At 43.5% G+C, this 19,685-nt stretch overlaps 1 protein-coding gene and 1 long non-coding RNA gene across 4 annotated transcripts in view; one reads left to right on the forward strand and one right to left on the reverse strand.

The window, feature by feature from the left end:
- Positions 1-19,685, forward strand: part of LOC104910581 (uncharacterized) — an 83,912-nt gene that overhangs the window by 49,517 nt on the left and 14,710 nt on the right. The gene's annotated exons all lie outside the window — the stretch shown is intronic.
- Positions 14,769-19,685, reverse strand: part of EPHA5 (EPH receptor A5) — a 198,771-nt gene continuing 193,854 nt past the window's right edge. For all 3 annotated transcript variants that reach the window (XM_085222715.1, XM_085222717.1, XM_085222716.1), the window contains one exon: positions 14,769-18,045. In XM_085222715.1, coding sequence (XP_085078841.1) covers positions 17,940-18,045 — 106 coding nt within the window. In that variant the 3' untranslated portion in view covers positions 14,769-17,939. The remainder of the gene's footprint in view (positions 18,046-19,685) is intronic.

Raw genomic sequence — 19,685 nt, forward strand, 5'->3', positions numbered from 1 at the left:
AGTCTGGTGAGACAAACTGATTTAAGAAAAATCCGTCTTTTTTATCTAGACACATTGTAAATGTCATGTTTTCCATACATTGCTTAACAAACTCACCATCAGGAAATGGTTTTGACTTTTTTTTGCAATCAGATATCTATCACATGCCTAGCTTTTGTAACAGAGTCCATCTGAGACTGGCAAAGACTCAGGCAAAGAACTTGCTGAGTACCCCAGCCTTCTCCATGTCCACTGTAGCTATTTCTCCCTTCTCATTTACTGGAGGAGAAGTTTCAGAGAAGTTATGTTTTCCTTGTCTTTTCTCTTCTGATGAATGTCCCTGTAAAATGCCTTCTTGTTATTTTTCATATCCCTTGCAAAGTTTAGTTCCATCTGCCCCTTGGCTTTCCTGATCCCATCCAAGGACCATTTATGATCAAGTGAGCAGTTTATATACCTAAACCTAAGTGATGAGTTGAATGTTTCACTAAATACTGCTGTGCAATTGTGGACTGAAAAGAAATTTTACTGCAGACACTTCTGTGCAGTGCAGTGATACATATAGTCTTGAGAACTTGATTTAAAAAAGCCATAACCCGTAAATTCCTAGCATTCCTTTGAACCATCCTTAGGGTGAAACAAGGACAAAGCTTCTTTTATCACTTCTCATTATTAATTCATTAAGATCTCTTAATGCCAGTGGGATGACATTTCTGTCTCTGTGTATTGAGCATGAGTTATTGTAGCCTCAGGAGCTGTTTTCTGCCAGTCTTTGCAGCTATAGTAAATGTTTCCTGTAGGTCAGCTCTGTGATAATATCTTACACCCTTTAGCCCTCATTAATATATTTGGGAAGGAATGTTTTTCACTTCAATGTTTTCTAAAGATTTCTTCTACTGTAACTGTAGACAATGGAGAAGGAGGGTGCCTCAAAACAGTGAAAGCTGAAGATAAAAAGTTCTTTTAACACATAACCATGTTCAATAAGAATTATAAGAAAAGAATTATAAGAAATAGAAGATAGAAATAAGACATATTGTTTTGCACAGTACTGCAGAATTATTTCCCAGAAATAATTTTCCTGAAAAATAATCCCTGGAATTAGATTAATTGACTTGTCTAAATTTGACATCTAGCTCCTCTGATTGGGTACCACAATGAGCATTCCCTTTGCTACCAGCTTGAAAATTTGGCTGAGTATATCCTTTCATTTACCTCTATCAGTATACTGTCTGAGACCTTCAGAGCCATGAGGACTTTTTTCATTGCAAGCCTATTCTGAGCTTGGGAAGGATATGAGCTGATTTTTTTTCCCAGATGTGGTATCAAAGCATGACAATGAAGTAACAAGCAGGATTAAATGTGAAGTCAGCTACAGTGCATTTCTGCCTTCTGAAACCTTCTCCACTATCTTCTACACAAGACCAGTATTTTTCTCTGTGCCCAGTCTTGGGATCCCATATATCAATGTAACAATTACTTTTACTAGGCTCCAACTTTACTGTATAAGCCATTTTCATCCCTTTGATTTTCCAGAGAACAAGAAAGGCTTTTGGACAAGGAATCTGTACTGTTTGCAGATTAGGAAAAACACTCCATCTGAATAGCAATCACTCATGTTAAAGGCAGAAGTAATGCCCTCTATAGTAGTGTAACATTGCACTAAATAATGGAACTTGAATACTGAGAACACTGAAGCTCCATGGAAGACTGTATGAAATATTTTCTGTGCTGAGTTTAGATTCCAATAACATTAGGAAATGGGCACTCAGGTAAGATGGATTCACTTGTAGTTTGAGGTCTTTTTTATTATTATTTTTTAATATATATAACAGCGCTGAAGGGTATTTGTACCCATGGGGAATTTTAGGTCAGTCTTCCCTTGTTTGGTTCTGTAGTTCACAGCAACATATGCTCCTGAATGTACTGCTAAACAACTGTTACTTTAGGTCTATATCAGCCACGTGCCAATAAACTAAAGTTAGCCCTTGTGTGAAGCTGCAACTCCAAAACAAGAGGGTATCTTGCTCCAGAAAACATGTAAAAACACACAGTTGATTGAATGGCTTTTTAGATAGCAAATGAACAGTGTATAATCCATGAAAAAATAGCATTAAGTGATTCAGTGCAAGCAGAAGTAACATTTTCTGTGATGATAAATTGGATTTAGTTCTGCAGTGGTAGAGGGTCCCCATTCCTCCACTCCTCTGGCTGATGGGGGTTGAGTGCTGAGCAAAGTTCTCCTTTCTTTTTTTTTTTTTCTTTTTCTTTTTCTTTTTCTTTTTCTTTTTCTTTTTCTTTTTCTTTTTCTTTTTCTTTTTCTTTTTCTTTTTCTTTTTCTTTTTCTCTCTTTTTCTTTTTCTTCTCTTTCTCTTCTTTTTCTCTTCTTTTTTTTTGTGGCAGAAAGAGCAGCATGTGTCCATTTCTTTCTGCCTATGCATGCCATGTCTACCTTAGACTTGGCATGCTCCCAAAGCCTAAAACTACTCAAAAACTCTGGGATTTCCCTGTATTTCTGTGCTCAAAGCTGTGATTCGAAGCTCCTCAGGGTCAACAGTGAAATGTGGTACTGAACAAGGGCCTCGGCAGATGGAGACCAATGGAGTCCTTTTGATGTGAGTGGAGCTTTGCTGATAAACAAGGGCTATGGATCCCAACCATCAGTTTGTGCAGAGTACCTTAAGTCCTAGGGGGATCAGCTTTACAGCATGGTTTGTTTGTGAAACAAAATGAAATAACACAAAATGGGATGATTTCTCCATTGGTCTAAAGGTGCTCTCCCTGAGAGTTCACATCTGCACTGCTTTATTCCCGGAGCTGGGCGCACCTTCTGCACTGGGGCTGTTTCTCTTGCTGCTTTCTCACTCTTCTCTCCCAGCTGCTCAGGGGCTGCGGACTCCTTGCCAATAAGTGGCCAGATCCCTTTGGCAGGGAAATGCTTGTTGTCCTCTGGAGATAGCCCTCCACCTACTGGGCAGAAGTAAAAAGGAAACCCCTCTCTGTGGAAGGGCAGACTGGGGAATGCTGAGCTCCAGACAGCCTCTTTAGCCCTCAGAGCTTCTCCTTTCCCCTCTCCCGGCAGGACAAGCAGGCCGTCCTCACAGCAGTGGCTGCTATGATGGGTGTTGTGCATTATGCACAACACCAAAGGAGCAACGGAAAACAGCTCCTGGGGCTCCTCCAGCAATACCAGGAGGTCTGAGATAGCTTCTAGGTGACAGAGGTGAGGCACTGTGTGGGGTCTGGCATGGCTGTGGCATCCACGCAATGGAACTCTGTTCAGGGGAGAGAGACCCTCTTTATGTTTCCCCAAAGGGAGGGTGATGAGGAAGCCCTGTGCAGATGGTTTGGGCTTCTCACTGGCAGCTTGAGTTAGGGGCTCCGTGTGGCCCAGTCATTATGGGTTCCTTCCTTCCCATGTGGCTTTAGGTGGCTTTAGCCTGTTCATCCTCTTCCTTCTCTTGTAGAGCCTCTGTTACCTCCTGGGGACCTTGGAGAGGCTTCATATGCTCATCCCCAAAGACAAACTTTGTGCCATTGCTGTTGCAGTGCACCACAAGGTAAAGGGAGCTTGCATCTGTGCCACTGGCCCAAGACAGGCCAAGGTAATGCCAGGCAGGGCACTGATTTGTCAATCCCTGTTTTATATGCTGAATTACTGGTTTCTGAAGGGACAGAATGTGCAGAGGAGAGCCATTCTTCTGGGTGGCCATTCTCTGCAATGCCCATCTGTTGCAGAGAAGCTGGTAGGAGGTGTCCTCATGACACAGCGAGCAGACAGCTTTTCTGGGTTGCAGGAGCAAGAGGAGCTTCACTTCTTGGCTTACTTGGCTATCTCTGCCAAAAGGATGACCATGTTCTTCAGCAGAGAAGTAAGGGAGATGTGAGTCAGCATCTTCTTCCATCTTCAGGACCCTAGCCTCACAGTTTCCAGTGTAAGAGTCCTAAGAATTTATCTGCAAACCTACAGAAAGGTGCAGGATCCTGGCAGAGATGTTTGGCTGCTGTAAATACTCAGACATGTGCATGCCTGTAACTCTTCTTGCTTGTTCCTGTGCTCCATGCATTAATGTGCCCTAATGTCTGCTGAAAATCACGCAACAATTCATTTGGTATGACACTGTGATGCATGCAAAATAGTCAGATGCATCTTGTGTTGCAAGTAGAATGAGAGCACTGATTGGTCGAGGCTGCTGTCCTGGCTGCCTTCTCATATGCAGGAAGAGACCTGAGACCTGGAGCTGCCCCCAGCTGCTGTGGCTGCACAACTACCTGTCACCTGCATCCCCAGTGAAGAGAGAAATGGGGTGGAAACAGCCACAGTCACTGCCAGACTATTGAGACGTGACTGAAGCCTGTGCAGTCAGCATTGCAATGATGCAAGAAGAGGCGGCAAAGAGGGCTTGAGGTTGCAAAGCCTTCTTAATATTCAGGAGCATTGCAGGGACTGCTTTGACGTGAATGCAAATGCCAGTAATGCTTCCTCCTCCTCCAGAGCTGACATTTACCGAGCAGAGCTCTCTTCTTTGACCTCTCTTTGTAAACATTGACATTGCATTCACATGGATAATAGATTTCTGTCTGTTTTACCACAGCTGAATGTTTCCACTGGGAATGTTATTGCTTCTTATGGCTGGAAATGCACCTGCACCAGCTGTGAGGCTAAGCATAAAGCCCATGCCAACCCAAATCCCCAGGTCTCTTAACAGACCGCAGCTGCCTCATTGCCATGAAGCCCCCATTCATCTTGAGATGGCAGGAAAGAAATATTGTCCCAACGCTTCTTCCTTGGGAAAAAAATGTAATTAAAAAAAAAAAAATCATATTTTCCTTATTTCCTCTTAAATAACTTCCTCCCTCTGAAGGGTGCAGTCCCAAGGCAAGTATCCAGTCTGAAAAAAAGACTTGTCCAGCATCTGGGTACACAACCCATGCTTTCCTCCAAAGAGGCCTGTGATGGTGCTTGAGTGAGCTTGTGCCCCAGAGGAGGAACAACCTGGGTTTTTGGTCTTCCAGTAGCAGAACTGACTGTTTATAGCTAATTCTCTGTAAAATGAGATCTTCCAACATCCAGGGGTGAGCTCCAGCTTTTGCATTAGCTGTTGTTTTTCCTTAAGCAGGTCCCTACTGCCCGGTTCCCCGCATACACTGCCAGTGCAGCCTTTCCTGCTCAGAGCAGGCCGCTGCCCTCCTACCAAATCCAATGGCATCCCTTAGAAGTGAAAGGGATTTGTGAAGACTAGAAGCTCACAAATAGGTAACACCTCAAAATAAGCAAACCAAAATTAATTTAAAAATTCTCCATTTTATTTAGTATGAACTTTCTGTAGAATTTGGCAGGGCTTCAGAGAGCTAATGGTAACTGGCTTTCAAGCACTGAGAAGTCTGCCTGGAAATGCGTAGTCGCTTTTGCAGGATCTAGTTTTGCACAAACACCTAATTTTTTCCCAGTTGCCTCAAGCCCTTTACTCTCATATTCAGTCCTGTCTTCCTCTGTTCTCTCAGTATCAGTAAGATGCCAGAGGAAGCACAGCTGTTACCCTGCCAGCATTTCTGCATGTGCTAGTGCTTGCTTGTCCCTTGCCCTGTGATGCCGGTGTGGGGGACACTGCTCCATTTTTTCAATATATCAATATTCCCTGATGGCCAGATCATATCCTCCAAGATGAATAATCAATGACAACAAACATCCAATTTTAAGACACCTGTCATGCATTTGGGCAGCAGACATAAGGCAAACTGGAATTTCCTTCATTTGGAAAAGTGAACAACAGCATTTGGGCCAAATCTGAAGTTTGTCACTTATTATTTTGCATATGAATAGGAATTCAGGCTTTCATCCCTGGTGAGACCATCATTATATGCATTACCAGACAGCTGGTCTTTAGAAAAAGAGGCAAGTAGAAACAAAATAGATGTTTATTCTGTACTTAGGCAAATTCACAGAAGGGAATCATCTCCCATTCTCATTGCTGCAAACACTTAGCTCTCTATAGGCTCTTTGCACAGCAAATGCATTCACTCATCAAGGCATATTGAGTATCTGCTTATTACTGCAAGTTCAGATCCCTTTCTGCTTTTCTCAGATGTGTTCCAAGCCTTACGAGGCCTGCCAGTTCAAATGGAGAAGGGATTAATTTCCCTCCTCCCCTGTCCCCTTTTAAAGAAAGGCAAAAATTCATCCATTTTTCATCACGTTTCTTCCTGGTGGCCATGCAGGCAGTTAATTGAAATGTATTTGGGTGTGGCTGTCCAGCAGCCTCTGACCCACACCATGACAAAAGGAAATGAGCAAGCAGTAGTGCCAGCCTTCCTGAAATCCTCTGCAGAAAGGCCCACGTGCACAGCCCTCCTGCAATGCTCACTCCCTGACATGTATATGTGTAAGTATACATACACACACATATATGTATATAAATATATATATATATACACAAACACACACATATATATAAACTCAAAAGTCTACACAGATAAGAGTCCTCAGTGTGGCAGGCCTGGAAAGATTATGTTGCTTTCTGTTACTCAGGGAAAACCGAGATCATGTTTCTGAAGTTCCAGCTTTGATTCAGTGCAGGATCTCAGTTCTGTTGTGTGCTTTTACACCCACTCCCGATGCTGCCAGTTGTTCCTCCCTGCTGCGGGGGGAGGTTTCGGTGCTGTACTGTAAACATTGCCAGGGAATTTAAAAAGGGAACAAATTCAGCCTCATAAAAATAATGTTTCAATATATAATATTTACTGCCTTGTCTTTTAAATATCAGATCGGTTACAGTTGATTCATAGGGCCATTGCATTGACGAACAAAGCCAGATGCCCTGAGGTTTCCTGAAATGAGTTTTCTTTGCAAAGAATTTATTTCACTCGTCACGCCACAGTGAGCAAACGAAACCACGTAGTATCCCCAAGATTGATTTCTCTCTGCACTGACTCCCATGGGGCAGTGTCCCCCATAGCAGGGGTGATTCGTTTCCTACGTGCTGCTGCGGGGTTAGCTGGGAAACCCTCCAGCCTGGGGCATGCTGTGCCCTTTTGCTGTGTGGGACACCTTGCTGCTTGGGCTCACAGCACCCATGGGACTGATGTAGAGTCCCAGGGAGCCCTGTGAAGGATGCTGAATATCAGAGAGCATCCTCAGGCATTCCTAGGCATTCTTCCAGCCTGGCCATTTGCAGGAGTTGGTGTGCTTCTTTCCAGTCTGCCCAAGCCTTTGAGCCATCCACAAAATAATCATATCGCTTTAGGGTTTTGCCAAGGGTCAGTTTCAAACAGAGATAAAAACAAACCTACAAGTCTGCATAAGTTTAGGGTAACCACAAAACTGTTTGTGATGCAATTCTGGATTTGTTGGCTCATACAGAGCAGCCACTTGATCAGTGGGATGTTTGTACAGCATAAAAATAACTTCCTGGAACTGCTCTGCTCATAGCACAGCTACCGTATGCATCCTTTCTATATTTCTTGTAGAAAAACTGACTCCTTCCCCCCCTTGAATAGGCAAATAATGTCAGCACAAAATGAGCTTATACTGGGATAACAATCCTCTGCCATCTCCAGAGAGCAGATGCCCATACAATGCTGCTGTTGATGGACACATTTCAATTTTACTCTGGCTTGGCACACATTTGCATTCAAAAAACGAAGCTGGAGAGCCAGCTGTGACACCATGCAGGGGGGGCACTGGGTGGCAGCACCGCTCCCCTCTCTCAGCCAAAGCAGCCAGGGCACCTGGCGTTTTGTCTGCAAAAAAATTGGACTTCTGCCCTTCTTGCTTTCTTTTTTTTTGCCTTTTTTTTTTTTCTCTCAAGAGGAGCCATAGTCCTGCCTCCTGGTTTCAAAGGGAGCCGCATCACTTTGCAACACCCCCCACTACAGCACCATCACTGTGAGGAAAGGACCATGACCTCACACTTCCAAAACCCAGCTGTTCTCAGGTCTCCCAAATTTACAGGGATGGAGAGGTCACCAGGACAATTATCTGCATTTTTCAGTCTTATTTTAACATGCCAATCCATTGTAAGCCATTGGGTTCTATCTCTCTCTCTCTTTTTTTTTTCTTTTCTCTTTTTTAGCAGCTTAGGGGTGTATGCACTTCCAGTCAGTAGCTTGCAACACCCTGTGATGCTGGCACGGCCCCTGGCGGTGTACCTGATGGTCTTGACAGCTCATCTTAGAGATGGTAATGTTGCTAGAGAAGCCAGGATGCTGCTTGTGGTGCCAGCACAAGCAAAATTGTAGGTGCCTCAAAGGGGGAACCACTCAGCTGGTGAAGACATAGGCACTTAGGGTTAGGAAAATGACTGACCTTCCTGAGAAGCTCGATAAATGCAAGCAGACATAAAGCATGGATAAAGATAGAACTCTGGAAATGGGTCAGGGGCGGTGTCAGGGGGTCCTGCTCTCTCCTGTCCCCACTAAGTTCATCTGCTGTTGTTCAATATGTCTGCATGGTCTTCACAAGATAAAGAGTTTAGTTCAGAGGAATGCTACCTTTCAGGGCTCCCTCTTCCACCTGTTCCTTACCTCTTTACTGTGGTGATCTCCTTTTACTCTTCTACCAAGTGTTTGGGATATTAACTCCTCTGCTTCTCAGTCTCTAACATGTCGGACTGATATTTTTGGATGTACCCTTTGTGTTTGGAGCTGAAGATTTGCTGTAAGAAATGCCAAGTCAAAAGGTGAAGGAAAGTGGCCGTGCCCTTGCCAGCTGTGGGGGCCAACCCTGGGTTTGTATGAAATGTCGGCCCCAACCCACATCCAGCCTGGCTCATTGGTTATTTCCATGGAGATCACCAGAGCACAAATGATGAACCGGGAGGAGGAGGGGCTCTTTTGCATCCTGGTGCCTGCCGTGTCTGAATTCTGGCTCTTAATGCACGCTCTTGCCGTAATTTATTTCTCCATTACATTTCTGACCCGGGCCCCAGCTTTGCAGCTATAACTGTCAGCCTTTTGCCCCTATAATTATGCTAACAGCAGCACCTGAATGCTAATCTGCCTTCCCTACGTTTTGCCTCTGAGTGACAAAGAAACCATCTGATTTCAGTGCATATTAGGGAGGCATGAACAGCGCCTGAGGGCTTTGCTCCTTAATGAACACTACTGCCATTGTGGATGCTTTCTCATCATGGTGTTGGTGAGCTCTGAAATTGTTGGAGAAGTTCTTTCCATTAGCCCTAAAGCCAAAGACTGCAAATGTTACCGATTTTATTTGGGTATGTCTTGTGACATTCTTCAGAATAACCTTTTTTTTTTTTTCTTCTTTCCTGTCTTCCCCAGTATTTCTTCTGGCTCTCTCAGGTTTCCTTACCCTCCCTCCCTTTGGCACCAGGATCATTTTTCACTGCCGATGAATGGGAGAGGTTGTTCCCTTTCTTCTTCTTCTTCTTCTTCTTTTTTTTTTTTAAGGAAGGATCATTTTTACCTTGCATGCCCTTTCATTCAGCAGCTCCATACACTGTATTTCTCAAGGAGTAAATGATTAAACTTTGGAACTCAGAGTTTCATGTTTAAATGTCAAGCTTGGAACACATCATCTCAGAAGAAAAATCAATAGGATTTCAATTTTCTTGTAATAAATGTGGCCTTTATTGGTAGCAAAACAAGAAAACGTCTGGCATACCATCTCATAGTTTTGTTCCCCGTCCCTTTTGCAACAGATATATCAGAGAAGTGATTTTCAGTCACAAATCTCAGTCTCCGCCTGCCATTATTTTGGGCAGGAAAGCAGCCAAGCTCTTATTAGAAAGTTACTTCCCACCTGCTCTCTGCCTGATTATCACATTAACGGTGTGTGGGCTCCTTCAGCAGGCACAAAGCAGGCTTTTGCTTCTCTATCCTCTCCTGAAAATCTCTGTAACAGCCCCCTTGTCAGCTGACGTAAATCTCTGACTTTGCATACAACCACTCCGGTTTACCCCAAAAACGTTCCCCTTTCCTCTTTTCTGTCTTCTTTTTATACAACAATCACCAAGAGAAATAAGCCATCTTCAGGGACACACATGCATCTGGCACCTATTTATGTGGAAACTGAAGGAATTTTGTCGTCAAACTCCCTGCCAGCTCTGCTAATAGGTTACAAAAGGGGCACATCAGTGTAGTAAAGCATCTTTTTCACTTATTTCAGCAATCATGAAAGTTCAAGCTGGACAAGGAAAGATTTTCTGAAAGGAGGAAGAGGAAAAAACAAAAATCAGGGGGAGAAAGAAGAGAAATGCTGTTCAGACCGAATCTGAGTCCCCATAGGCTACCTCTGTTTAGATTTCATTATTTGTTAAATATTGCACTTCTGTATTTAAGAAACAGTAGAATATCAATCGGTGCTAGGCTCCTGGCAAGCTGGAAGGGGTGAAACTCATAAGGTGAGGCTTGCACTGAGCAGGCGATGCTGGTCACTCTTTCACATGCCATCTGTTCAAACTGCAGAGAAACATCCTTGAGCCTGCAGCCACCAAAATCCAGTGGGTCGTGAGGGACATGACCAAAATACTCCAACAGGAAGTCCTGTCACAGAGGTAATGGGTGTCTTTGGGGAGGACTGTGCCACTAATTTCCCCATAGCTTCCCTCAGAGCCACTACAGCATGAAATAAACATACAATGATGGCTTTATTGGGAGAAAAAAAGCACCAAAAAAGATTCTTTGTTTGTACTAAAAAAGCTCCTTTCCATACCAAGCCATCTCAGTTCACAACAAGAGACCTCTAGGTGGCCTCCTACATGAGGCTGAACCCAAAGAGGAGCCCTGGCTGGCTCCTGGGATCTTGCAGCACGAACAAGCACTGTTGAGCCTTTGCATGCTCTGAATGCAGCAACTCCTGTAGGTTTTAAGCAGCATTTTACTGCTGTGTTGCAATTCAGGTTTGCATACAGGGGTGCAAAATGAGTGACCAGCAGCCTTCACCAAGAGAGGGCAAAGACTTTCTAGCTGTGTGCTCTGGCTCCTGCTTCCTCCCCGATATTGGTGTCAGATTGCTCTCCCATTTTCACATAGATGAGATCTGACCTCTGGCAGGGAATGTGTTATTAAAAATGCATGCTTGGAAACACACGTGCACTGAATTAGCTGAATGCCACAGATGCCAACATACTGTGAAGCACCAGGAAGGGTGGCATGCACCACAGAAATGCTACTGAAATGGCTATGGGTTTCCTGAGCTATTGCTGCTCTTCCCTACTTGCAGGAAGGCACTGTGCTCTCTCCACCAAAAAATAACCTCCTCAGCTTACAGAAAAACAATGTAAATTCCTTTCTTCTTTGCCACCGCCATGAAAAATTGCCCATCTTCTCTTTGCAATGGCCATTCACACACCTGAGAGCCCCCACCTCTCACCCCCTATTTTTTAGGCCCCTGCCCTTTTGTCACCTTCCTCTGCGGAGGCTGTTTTCAGGCAGTGGGTGAGACGGGACCAGCTTCCTTGCCCTGGTGGAGATCCTTTTCTGCCTCCTCAGTTAGATTTACCATTCAAAACAGCATTTGCAACTCATGTTGCCCAGTGTGGGGCCAGCTGACACCTCTGCAACAGTCACCCTCCATCCCTGCATAACCCTTCTCTCTCAGTTTCCCCTCATTTGTGTGCCATTTCATTTCTGTGAGCCCTTGATGCTATTTTGTTTTCTGCATGGCCCACCAGTGGCATGATAAACCGGTTGTGCAATAGTTTGTCCTAGCATCTCCCTAGATACCGCGCTGCACCTGAGGAATTGCAGATGAGCCAGCCTCTTCCCTCCTACTCATCCATTTTTACAAGCAGGTACTACGTGTGCCCTTCTCCAGTCCTCAGGGTCCAGCTCCATCCTCATGTCGGTGAAGATGAATCACCTTGAGTTCAGGCTGTGCTGTTTGGCTGCTTCTTAATATACTCAGGGGTGACTTTCATCAGGCCCTGTTGACTTGAATAAATCTCTCTCATTCCTTCATCACTTTTTCCCCTATTCCAGCCTGCTCTCTGTTCCCCTTTTTTTGTTTAAGTATCTGGTCACAGTTTATGCATTGCATGCTATTTATGCATTTCAGCCCATGAAAAATACATGAAGAGTCCCTCACTCACTCTCCCCATGGCCTCATAAATCATGCATTGCTTTCTGCACAATGGCTTGGCTTCACAGGGTAATGGGGAACAGCCTCCCTGCTGCTCCTGCCCTGGGGCTGGGGCACCCTCTGGGCATGCCAGTGCTATAGGCTCATCTCTTGCTGGGCCTGCAGAGAGGGGGGTTAAGAACCCTCTGGCCCCACTTTTAGGCTATTGGATAGAAAATATGAGAAAGTAAGTCTTGCAGAAATTGCTTAATTCCTTAATTGTCATTGAAAACTGAGCATTCCAGGACACTATAGCTCTACAACTACCTGAATGGAGGCTGTAGTGAGATAGGAGTCAGCTTCTTCTTCCAAGACAAGAGATAATGGCCTCAAGTTGAGCCATGGGAGGTTCAGGTTGGGTACCAAGAAAAATTTATTCTCTGAAAGAGTAGTCAGATGCTGGAATGGGCTGCCCAGGAAGGTGGTGAAACCACTGTCCTTGGAAGTGTTCAAGAAACATGGAGATGAGGCACTGACAGACATGGTTAGTGGGCATGGTGGAGGTGATTGACAGACTGGATGATCTTAGAGGTCTTTTCCAACCCTAGTAATTCTATGACTTTGCAGACAGCTTTCATCCTTACGAGCAAGGCTTGGTAGCAGTAGTGAGTTTTGTCCATTCACCATTTGTTTAGGAGAATCTTCTTCTCCCACCTGCTCATGTTGGCAGAGAAATGGGAACAAGAGGAAGTTGTTCTCATGGATGCATCTTCATGAGGGCACCATCCCTATTTCTACAGCAGCTGAAATCAGGTACCTATCAAAACAAAGCCATGCAAACACACTTGTTCCTCAAGATCTTTACCTGCCTTATTTCCTTTTAAAATTTAAATTGCTAGAGGTGATGAGCAGTTTTATTTTCTCCAAGAGTGCCCAGACTCGGCTGCTTGAAGCCTCTCCATCACCTGCAAAGCTATTTTGCTTTCAGCCTCTTTAAAGAAGTTCCCCCATTCCTGTGCTTTCCTCTTAGCAGCCCATCTTCTTAGCCTGGGTGGACTGGACTACTAAAGAAAATACTGTATTAGGATTGTCATGTCAACACTGGCATTTTATCTGAATTGCTGATAGCATCAGTTTGTTAACACAACTGACCTCGTGCTCCTTTTAGTATACAAAGTGTTGCTCCTCTGCCGTCCCAGCCTACTCTGCCATTCTTCGCCACGAACACCAGGCTACAAAAGCATCACCCACTGTCTGCTGCGATTTCCCATGAGGCCAGGAGAATCAGCACACAGTTCTTGTCCTACAGCAGCAGTTACCTTGCAGAAGCCTGAAGCCAGCAGTTCTCCAGGCCCTCCTCGAGCCCACCACTGCCTCTATTACATCTTTTCCAAGCCATTCTTCACTGCTGCAAGAGGAAGGACAACCCGACGCTTTGTGGGAGGCTCAAAATGGCGTGTGTGATCCACAACTGGATGGAGCCATTATTCAAAGATTTTTTATTTTTATGAAAAAATATATAAAATTTCATATCTTAAACTACTAAAAACATGTACACAAACAAAATGCATAGAGAGCATCCAGGGAGGGGGAAAAAGGAGGGAATAAATACAGCAACACTACGGTCTCCTATGAGTTGAAACGGTTGAAAGAGCTGAGAGAAGTGCTGCAGCGCCAATAGCACTGGACCTACTCCTGACCTACATGGCCTAAGGAATTGCAACAAACATTAATAAAGGATCAGAAACTAAGTGCTACTCTTAGACTGCTACTGATGTATCACACATGCCTTAATGACTAATTTCAAGACTACAGCAGTCCAAGGAGTCACAATTTCTTGACAACTGGGAATTCTACATTTTTATATTCAATACTGAATAGACAACTTTTTTTTTTTTTTACCTTCACTTTTTGTTCTTCTTGCTGTTAATATGTAGAAGAATTAAAAAAAAAAAAAAAACTTAAAAAAAAAACTTTAAAAAAATCATCTTCCTTTTTAAGGTTAGGTAATTTAGCCAAATGATAAATAAACAATGAATGGAGGTCAGTCTAAACAAGCCATGCTTGGGGTGACTTCCTTCTCCCGAGATGAAAAACTGTTTTGAAAAGAGCCTCTTCACCTCGCAAGCCCTTTGAAATACTTCCTCGCAATTAGCAGCAAAACGTACTGAAAAAAGTATTCAATGTTTCAACAGCAGCACTGGTGAGTTGAAAAAGCAAACTGCTTTGACTTACAGTAGGCAGGAAATCCACCTACAGCTCCGATTTTACTGATTAATGAAAACCACTCCTCACTGTGGTTTCCAAGTCCAGCACACAACTGGCAAGGTCAGCTAACAAGCACTCTTATCTCCCCCTGTGCTTACAAAGAGCATAACCAAAAAAATATTACTGTGATCTCCTACTGCACACCAATATATACATTCATCCATTCACAATGTCTGATTTCAGGCTATGCATTTTCATTTGCTACTCCTTTTGAAGGCAAGTTTTTCTACTTGTGCTTTGTGGTGTCCCGGCTCAGTAGACGAAAACAGCAGCAGCCAGGCAGAAAGTTTCAAAGAGATGCTGCCAGATCCCCCCAAGTCCTTCGAAAACACCACAGTAAAAAGGGAGCTTTACTTTATAACCCTAAATCTGCGTAAGAGGCCCAAATAAATGGTCCAGTTGCCCCAAAGACTGAGTACTTGCAGTTCTCTCTTCACTGGTAGCTCCATTGTCAGAACTCTGAAATTTGAGTGAAAGTAGAAGCTGTAACTTTTGGCCCGTATTTGTTAAAATGTCTTTATTTTCAGTTCAGAGTCTATAGTAAAGAAATCTGTAGCACGAACAGCTCTTGAAATAAATATAAAAGATCATTTATTTATTTATTCAGGGAACCTAGAGTAGGTGCCCTATTTACAGATGCAGTCTGGTTTAAGAACAGTTCATTTTCCACAGGCCCCTCTGAAGAACTCTGAAGACTGCTCCAGTATCTGGCAGTTACTACAGTGTATCAGGAACATCATTCTCACCTCCATGAGGTGCACCCCAGCAGCACTGTGTATGCCTTTAAAACCCCACAAACAGCGATGGGATTTTCTTGTAGAAATATGGAAAAAAGAACAAACCAAATCCTTACACAGAGCCAGCAGTAAATGAACGACCAAACAAAATGAGCAGAAAGGCTAAGTGCTGAAATTTGCTACTAAAATCTCTCTCGGTGCAGCTGATGGATGCATGTGGAAACCGAACGATACTTCCCAAAGAAACGAGTTGTTGTTTCTGTCTTCCTACGGGTTATTTTACAAAGTGCTACAGGCAGAGAGGCACAAATAATCCCAAGACAGCTCTGCTGACAGCCCTAATAATGCTATTTATTATTTGATAAATCTCTGCTATGTGCCGAAATTGTTATGTCTTGATTCCCTCTCCCCCACCTTTTGTGGCCTGGTGGCTGACAAAATGAAGCAACAGGATGAGAAATCACACAATCAAGGTTTGTCAGACCTTCCCCTACTGCCTGGCTATGTCTCACTGTGCAACTCAGCTCTGTCCCGTTTCTTGTGCTGCCAGGCGAGCTCGACGTTCCGATGAGCAGCAACATCCAAGGCAGTAGGGTGAGAGTGGCAAGCATGTGCTCCTGCCCTCCCACATACCTATTTCTGCTCTTTTAGACCTTGCCTTTGCCTCAGAAAAAGAGCAGTTCTCAGAGGAGAACTGAACATTACTAAGCATGCAGGCTGTTTTAAAATGGACAAATTTTTGCATCAAGAAGCCCCGCTGAAAGAAAGCGAGCCTTGCAGCTAAGAAAGAAAAAAAAACCACAGCAAATCCTCTCTTTCTACACCTTCCCCCACCCCTTTTCTTTAGAAACTGTTATTTGGATTAAATCTCATCAAAGGGCTTTGAGGAAATTGAAGAAAGACTTTTAAAACCAGCTGGAGTGGTGTTCAAAACATGGTTCTGCAGGGGAAAAGGAAAATGGCTGCCTTTTGGCATTAGATGTGGTGTTCAGGCTCTACTCTGCATTGCCAGGGGACAAGGGGAAACACAATAAGTCAATACGTCGATGTTATTATCAAGGAAGATGCTATCCAACACCTCTAAGGAAGCAATATATCTACAGTAAACACTTGCCATCTGCTGAGCAATTCTTTAATCCTTATCTTTACCAAAGCTTCACAAAACAACCTATGAATACTGAATTAACTGCGCTGATTACTCCCATCTACAGCTAAAGAAGGACAGCCCCAAGTTGTTTCTTGGTGAGATTTTGAGGACTCAGCATCACACTGCGGCTTTCGGGTCCCCCTGAAAACATCATCTTCAAATTGCAGTGTACACATTGGCCCAGATTTACAACCAAGTACTGACATAAGCAGTGTCAGATTCAGACAGATCATCTTCACTGTGGGACGCCAACGCCATGACCATGTTGGGCTGCTCTCTTTTACTCTGCCCCACAGTGGCCAAGTCTGTACCCATTTTTGTAAGATGAATCATTGTTTTGCACTGTCCAACTTTCCCAAGGGATGTGGAGGGATGTCTAAGCTGAAAATACCCACAAAACAATATGGAACGGTGCAGTTCCCAAAATAGTTTCCTCCCTCACTTTCCTGGCCACAGTTTTGGAAAATGCTGTGAAATCTCCATGCTGGATGGTAATGGAGATGCATCCACACTGCACCTCCAGGATTTGACTCCCATAAGGAGAAGAGGAACAGCAAAATCCCTTTCTTTAGCTAACAACACGTGGTGATTTCTCTCTTGGCCTTGAAGGGTGCATGTTTGCAGCAAGGAAAGCAAGGGAGTAGGTCAAAGGCTGCCTTGAGACAATACTGGGTTTACACGCTGGTGCAGATGGATTCCATGCGCATCTCTTTCCAGGAAGGGGCACACCAGGAGCAAATTATCAAACACACAAAGAAAACAGATGCTGCAATGCTGCTGAGGGATGATGAGAGCTGGATGTTTTAACTCCCATTTTACTTTTCCTCTTCGGGACATCCCCAGCCCACAATGGAGAATGGTGTTCTTTATTTAAGCAGACACCTTCCACCTCATATATATAATCAAAACACCTGAAAGCTTTATATGTTGCTCAAACCAAATAGCAGCAAAAATACAAAGCATAGTGGTTAACACAAAAAGAAGACAAAATGAAGCAAAAGAGGGAAAAAGAACAAAACATTGAGAAGGCCCCAATCTTGTACCTGATGTGTAGCAAACTGTACAGTATATACATCATAACATATTATCCTCACAGAAGAGCAAACTAAAAGAACTTTGTAACACAGAGAGAAAAAATATACACCCTGTATTGTATTTGCCATTGAGCAAGCAACATGTTTATACACTAGTCTCTATAACTTAACGCTGTGTAACAGCATTTTTTTAAATTTACAAAACAAAATATCTATCCAGAAATAATCTAATCATATTGCTCTTCAATACACTTCTGTAGACAAGTAAGACTTGAAGTAAACTTCAGTAAACCACAGCTTGTGTGAGCCCACAAATGGCTGCAAAACTTCTCTAGTCAAGTAAGTCCTTGGAAGTATTAACATGTGCTGCTGCTGTAATTCAGTATATAAAGGTGCTATATATATATATATGTATATATATATATATCCCATGTATAGACAACATGTGGTGGGAAGGCTTGCTGTTGTCATCGCTGAAGCGCAAGAAATTGGTTAACCTCATGTACAGTAGATCCATTTCCATGTTCCATGCATGTTACGTTTACTTCATGAAAATGAGGACACAAATAGGAAGAAAATGAAAACTTCAGTCAAACACTGCTTTATAAATGCTGTGGCAGAAGCCAGCGTCCTTCAGTTACAGAAATTTCTGTATTTCTGAATTTCCCTTTTTTTCTTCTTTAGTCAAAATAAATCTCAGAGCTAGTATAGAAAGTGCAGGACCAACCACTCGAGGAAGTGACTTAAAAACCAAGTTACAATGGCACCATCCCATTCACCAACTGGACCTTCATCTCTTGAAGGCTGTTCATTATCTTCTTCTGGTGACCAACAAGTGTCACTCCCAGCCGCCTCAAATCCCTGTGGGAGAAAGCAGATGTTGGTTCCAGGGATTGTTCAGGCACATGCCGCCACACACACTACGCACCGCACGCGTCGATGCTGCTGCCAGCGCCTACCTCTTACCATCTGTGGCTCCCAAAGCCCTTTAAATAAGGAGGCACATTTTAAGTTTCCCAATTTTTTTAAATGGCTGACAACGTCTCAGAGAGGTGACATGGCTTGACCAAGATCATCTTGGTGACTAAGGGGAAAAGCTTGACAGCAAGGTGTTAGCATTGGCTTCAGCAAGGGACTCCACTACATGTATGAAGTCCTATTCCAAGAGAAAACCTGCGTAAGAAAATGTGTGTTGCAGTTTCCTCTTCTCCTGGGAGAGATTGGTATTTGATCTTGGATACGAGCAGCGAGGAGTAAGATCAATCCACACTTCCTTCCTCTTCAGATGAGGCAAAGCCAAAGATACACAAATCACAATCCTATAGCCTGCTCCTAGAGAGAGCTGAACGGCAAAAGCCTCAAGCACAGCACCACCATTATGACCTCCTGAAGTCTATATGAATTCGTAACACGGCTCCCCTCTGGGCCTTTGCGAATCTTGCTGTATACCCAGGCTTGACTATTTTGCATGTGAGAATTCTAAAAGATAAAGGCATTTGTGTTGAGTCTGTCTAGCAGGGGTGCCATTACAAGGGTGTAATATACGACTGGGAAGAACAGTTGTTTTCTCAGAAATTTAGCTCTCTAAAATGTAGGTATCTAGATTAAGCTAATCACCAAGTTTCTGTGAGAACTGTGAGAGAACCACCTCCATAAGATGATTTATCCCTTTCAAAGTTTGGGATGAGTTGCTCCCTGGAGATATTACAGTAGGACCTTGGGTGATTATATTTAATGACAACTAAAAACCAGGTGGGGTGCCTCCCACACAGTGGGTTATGGAAGTGCAATTATACTGATTTCATTAAAGAGTGAAAATTGATAACCAAGAAATTGAAGGAATGACATTTGGAAGAAGGATCAAGACAGGTGCCTATATGTTTCCAACATGAGACATAGATTGTTAGGGAAGCAATTTGACTTAGAGGAGACAAGATGCTTCATCTGAAGACTTCCACCACGGAATTATGAGCTCCTTGTTTTTTACCTTCCAGCTGGACTGATATAAGATGTTTTCAAAGAAGGGCTCTACTGTTTTGCCAATAAAGGTGTGAATCCCAGTGTTCCTGACACTAGTTTGTGGAGAGTATGCAGAAACATACAAGCCATTTAGGAGAAAGCTCTCCATTGAAAGCTAGCGAGACATAAGATCACCAAACAAACAGAATTGCAGCTCCCTGGTCCCTCCTGCTGTTCCCAGGAGCCCAGCTACCACCTGAGACACACTGGAAAGCCTGGCCCACAGTGCACAGACAACTGCAGATGGACGCGTGCAATGAACACCAGAATGCTATTACATAATGCATGTGAGCAACCCATCAAGGTGTCTCTCAGCAGATTTATATTCTGGACAGAAACTCCCGTGTAGATACAACCATCCGCATCCAAAAATTACATAGATGAACACTTCAGAAAAACATCATTTCTAATAAAAAGCAATCCCAAGTGAAAGTTGATGTGTTAACACAAAAACCAGTTGAAGCCAAAAGCTAGATCTGTTC

Source organism: Meleagris gallopavo, chromosome 4 (genome assembly GCF_905368555.1).
Source record: "Meleagris gallopavo chromosome 4, MGAL_WU_HG_1.1, whole genome shotgun sequence".
In the NCBI taxonomy this organism is placed as follows: domain Eukaryota; kingdom Metazoa; phylum Chordata; class Aves; order Galliformes; family Phasianidae; genus Meleagris; species Meleagris gallopavo.